The 4,263-nt window shown below is 50.5% G+C and overlaps 1 protein-coding gene across 1 annotated transcript in view; it reads right to left on the bottom strand.

Moving 5' to 3' along the window:
* TTC13 (tetratricopeptide repeat domain 13) overlaps positions 1 to 4,263 on the bottom strand; it is a 63,834-nt gene that overhangs the window by 55,751 nt on the left and 3,820 nt on the right. Inside the window, exon 4 of the mRNA XM_023523785.1 lies at positions 2,814 to 2,884. Coding sequence (XP_023379553.1) covers positions 2,814 to 2,884 — 71 coding nt within the window. The remainder of the gene's footprint in view (positions 1 to 2,813; positions 2,885 to 4,263) is intronic.

Raw genomic sequence — 4,263 nt, 5'->3', positions numbered from 1 at the left:
CCGCTGCGGGCAAGGCGAGACCGGCACTCCACGTCCTTGACTAGACGCGGGACCCGGGACCGGGCAGAGCGACTCCCTCGGACACCTGGCCGTTGCTGACGGGAGGACTTAGTGAGGTGCAAGCGTGAACTCGGCCCCTGTGGGGCAGACGTGCCAGTCACGCGAGGTGCGCTGCCGTCAACCCGTCCGGTCTGCCCGCCCCTCGGCACGCCGGCCTGACCGCCCGTCACAGAACAAGCTCCAGAGATGGCAGGGCATTTTCTCAACATCAGGGGATGGGAGTGTGGACACCGGAGGCGACGGGGGACAGAGGGGCCCGGTCACGTGGAGCCGACGCCCGAGCCTGCCCCGGAAGAGGTCTGTCTAGGCAAGTTCTCTTGAAAGTCTGCACGTTACTTTTACATAAAAAACGCATTAGAGATAAAAGCAAATTTCACGTCCAGACACGAAATTAGAGGAGACGAGAGGCAGGAGGACGTGGCTCACCCCGACCTCTGCTGGGGCCACTCTGGTCACTCACTGAGGCCCCCGCCCCCCAACCACGCACCTCCGTCCTTCCTGGACCCGAGTCCCCTCAGACGTGTACGAATGTCACGTAAACTCTCTCCAACCGGCCAGCACCCAATTACTACGATTTTTTAAGTTGGAAAAGATAGAGAAGTGATATTTCTCCCTCAGAGCATAATTTCATTTGAATATTTTTAATATATAAAATGGAAAAAGTTTACGTAGAATGTTCTAGACTGAAAACGTAGAGATCTGAATCTTAGGCCCCTTCATAATTGACTATGTAATCCTAGGAAAGGCTTCATTTTTACACCGTGGTGCCTTTGCTGAGCAAAATATGCTTCTTATAACCTTCCTGCATTTCTCAGAGAAACAAGGGCAATAAGCATACAGGGATACAGCTATCCGGGGAAAGGACAATATGTGATAACAAATAAAAATAAATCTTACAGAAAAAGCTTTCATTCTTCCATTCGACCTTTAACAACTGTGGCGGGAGCTCGGCTTCCGAACCCGCTGACCACTGGGGCCCAGTGCCCACCGTGGCCGGTGGCGGCTCCTAGGGGTCCGGTCCAGGCCCCACTCATCACAGGGCGCACAGGCCGCCCTCTCAGAGCAGAAAACACGGCCGAACTGACCTCTGACCTTGGGGGAGACCCCAGACTGCCGCCTCCTGGCCGTTCGACGTGGGGCCAACCCTCTCCTGCCATTCATGGGTCTACAAACCGGAAGACGGCACCGCGCGCCCCACCGGAACCCAGCCAGCACCGCGCACCCCACCGGAGCCCAGCCAACACCGCGCGCCCCACCGGAGCCCAGCCAGCAGTGAGTGGCCTATCCAGCCCTGGCCAAACCGGGTCGCGGAGGAACGAGGCAAGGTGACCCTTCCATGCTCACACGCAGGCCACAAAGTGCACTGACCAGATCAGGCTCCTCCTGGTCAGACTGAAACAGAAACACGTCAGCTCACCCAGTTTTCTCATTGGCCGGCCGGGTCTGAACCTACGCTGCTCCCCCAACCTCGCTGCTGCCCCCACCAGCCGCCCGAAGCAGCCACCTCATGATTCCCACATCCTCACAGGAAAAGCCCCTCGAATCGCAGACTGATAAGGTGCTGAATCACGTTTCGGCACAGCGGTATCTTTTCTTGGCATAAAGACAGAAAGTCCCATCTACTTTGTGAACACGACCACGGGGGAGATGCGCTCCACGGCAGGGACAGACAGCACCTAAGGCACGGCAGGGAGCCGCCGACATCACGGGATCACAGAGAAACGTGAAAAACACGTCCAGGATAAAATTAAGAGAAAAAGCAACGCAAAATGGTACAGATCATACGAAGAAGTAATAAAAAATATTCAGATTATAAAGCACAAGTGCATACTTCGAGAAAAGGTCATAAAAACAAACAACGGTAGAGTGGCAGAATTAGGAAATATTTTATTATTTAAAGTATCTTCCTTAACGCTGTTACGTTGCCTTCGACTACAATGGTCAATATTTCTCAAAAATTCGAATGAACTGGGAAGACATCTGGGGGCTCGTACGGTCTTCTGCTGCCGGTCACCGTAGGTTAAGTGACCTTTGCTCCTGCGAGGTATCGGAGCCTCCCTCTCACACTGGGGTCAGGTGTCCTGTGTAAAAGTGCCCGTGGACCCTGTCTAATGTCGCAGTGCTACACAGAAAGGCAACTGTGAAAACCAGCTCTAAGTTATCCTCCACACTGCACGCCCCACTGAAGGACACCACTCCGCATGACCGCCCGAACCACCGCTGCCTGGGTCTGAGGACTTAGTGACAACTTAGTGACTGTTTGAGGACAAAGATAGAATCATCGACGTAATTACAGATTGTAACGCAGCTGTCAATCGGTAAGGCCCAATACTTCCGTTGAGGGGTCTCGTAATCACCCCTAAGGTGGGAAGCAGACCCCCAGGGGAACCGGGCCAGCCTGAGACTGGCTCCTGCTGGAAAGCCGGCGTCTGGAATTCCAAGAGCTGCCAGAGCCCACAGGTCATGGCGAGATCCCGGCAGAGGGGAAAGTAAGCTGAAGCTACTGCCCGTCTTTTTGAACTTGCACTTGAACCCTGTCGGTGGGGAGACGATCACGAACCACTTGGCCCCCCCAGATCTCGCGAAGCCTGAAATGAGAGCGGGCCACGAGGCTGGCTCCGGAGGTGCCGCCGGGGCCGGCCTCCTCGCTTCACGTAACCGTCGTGCGGGCGTCACAGGCAGCGCCGAAGCCACGCGCAAGTCCATGTTTGGTCACGACTACAAACGTGAGATTACAGAAGAAGAAAAATTACCTGGAGCATTGTCGAAAAATGTCTTATTGCTTCATCATAGAGACCACTGCCAATCAGCACGTAAGCGATAGCTGTGAAACGAAATACAAAAATATTAGAGGAAAGGATGAAGCATCTCAGACTAAAATTAGTAACTAAATTCTTTATCGAATCTTAAAAGACAGTTCCGAGGGCCAGGTGCGGTTAAAAACACCTAGGAGGTAACAAGGTGCGACTGAATTATTCTGCCACGCAGGGCTTGCCAGTCAGTGTCCCAGTTCTATCCAGATTTAAATTATTCGGATCATCTATAAAACATCTGTCCTGAGGAAGTAATTATCTTTTTCTAAGCCCATCACTCACTTTCCAGTACCAAATCATCTCTATGATGTTTCCTATCTGTATGGCGAGACCTAGTAATAAACCGGAATAACATCCCCCAAACGTGACCGTGTGATCTTCCTGTGAAGTTGCGAGAAATCCCCAAACAGCACCACAGAGCTCGATTCCTGGGGGTGCTGAATTCACGGCCAGTTACCCAGTGGGAACAAAACCAGAGGCTCCAGTTAACATACACGAATGTGATGCTTAACCGTAGATGATTCGCACGGCGGCAATGCGAGGCGGTCTCTTTTCTACCTCTTCTGTTCAAAATACAGTCAACGCGCTACTCAAAATAGACACTGAAGAGGGATGAATAGTTTCTGATAAAATTATTTAGGTGAGTGGTATTTCGAAATTAGAGACACGACAATCTCTAAAACATGACAATGTTTTGAGTAAACCTTTCCAACCAGCCAACAAACAATACATTTGAACACTCTGGATTACATTCCCATCTATAATATTTGCCCTAACTCTCTAAATCCCCAAACATAGGTGAAAAAGATATATTCCTCATTCAATATACTATTTTGATCACATTTCTTTGCAGAAAAAGCTATATTCCAGTTAATTCTAAGACCTAACGGGTAGTCAAGAAAATGGGTAACTAAAACTTTTACTATCAGTAAGAGTTTAAATTTTCTGACAGTCAAAAGTAGCAACAAATTAAATGCAGTAGACCCATTAAATGCAGAGGTCTAGCGCATCTTCATAACTAAAGTTAAAAAACACTGAGCATCATAACCGTTGAGGAGCTTTTGGGGGCATTCGCAAAATAAAAAGAGAACTGGTTTTATCCTAATTTCTTTAAAAAGATATTAAGGTCCGACTCACATTCTGAACAGTACGAACGGACACTCTTCAGATAGTCGGATCGGACGAGAGGACGGGAGGCATCTCGGGAGGGGGTGGGCGGGAGGGGTTGTGTTTGTAAAAACGAGCAGTAACAGTAACAGTTCAGAGTCTCGGACTTGACATCGCAGGCACAGTCCGAAGGTTCACGCGCATTAGCTCACTCACCCCTCGACTGCAACGAGGTAGATGCAGTCATTACTCACGGCTGCAGACAAGCGATGAGGCGCCAAGC

The sequence above is a fragment of the Pteropus vampyrus genome, unplaced genomic scaffold, assembly GCF_000151845.1.
Source record: "Pteropus vampyrus isolate Shadow unplaced genomic scaffold, Pvam_2.0 Scaffold412, whole genome shotgun sequence".
NCBI classification, from domain to species: Eukaryota; Metazoa; Chordata; class Mammalia; order Chiroptera; family Pteropodidae; genus Pteropus; species Pteropus vampyrus.
Note: the sequence above shows the minus strand (reverse complement) of the source record. Positions and strands in the feature narration are given on the sequence as shown.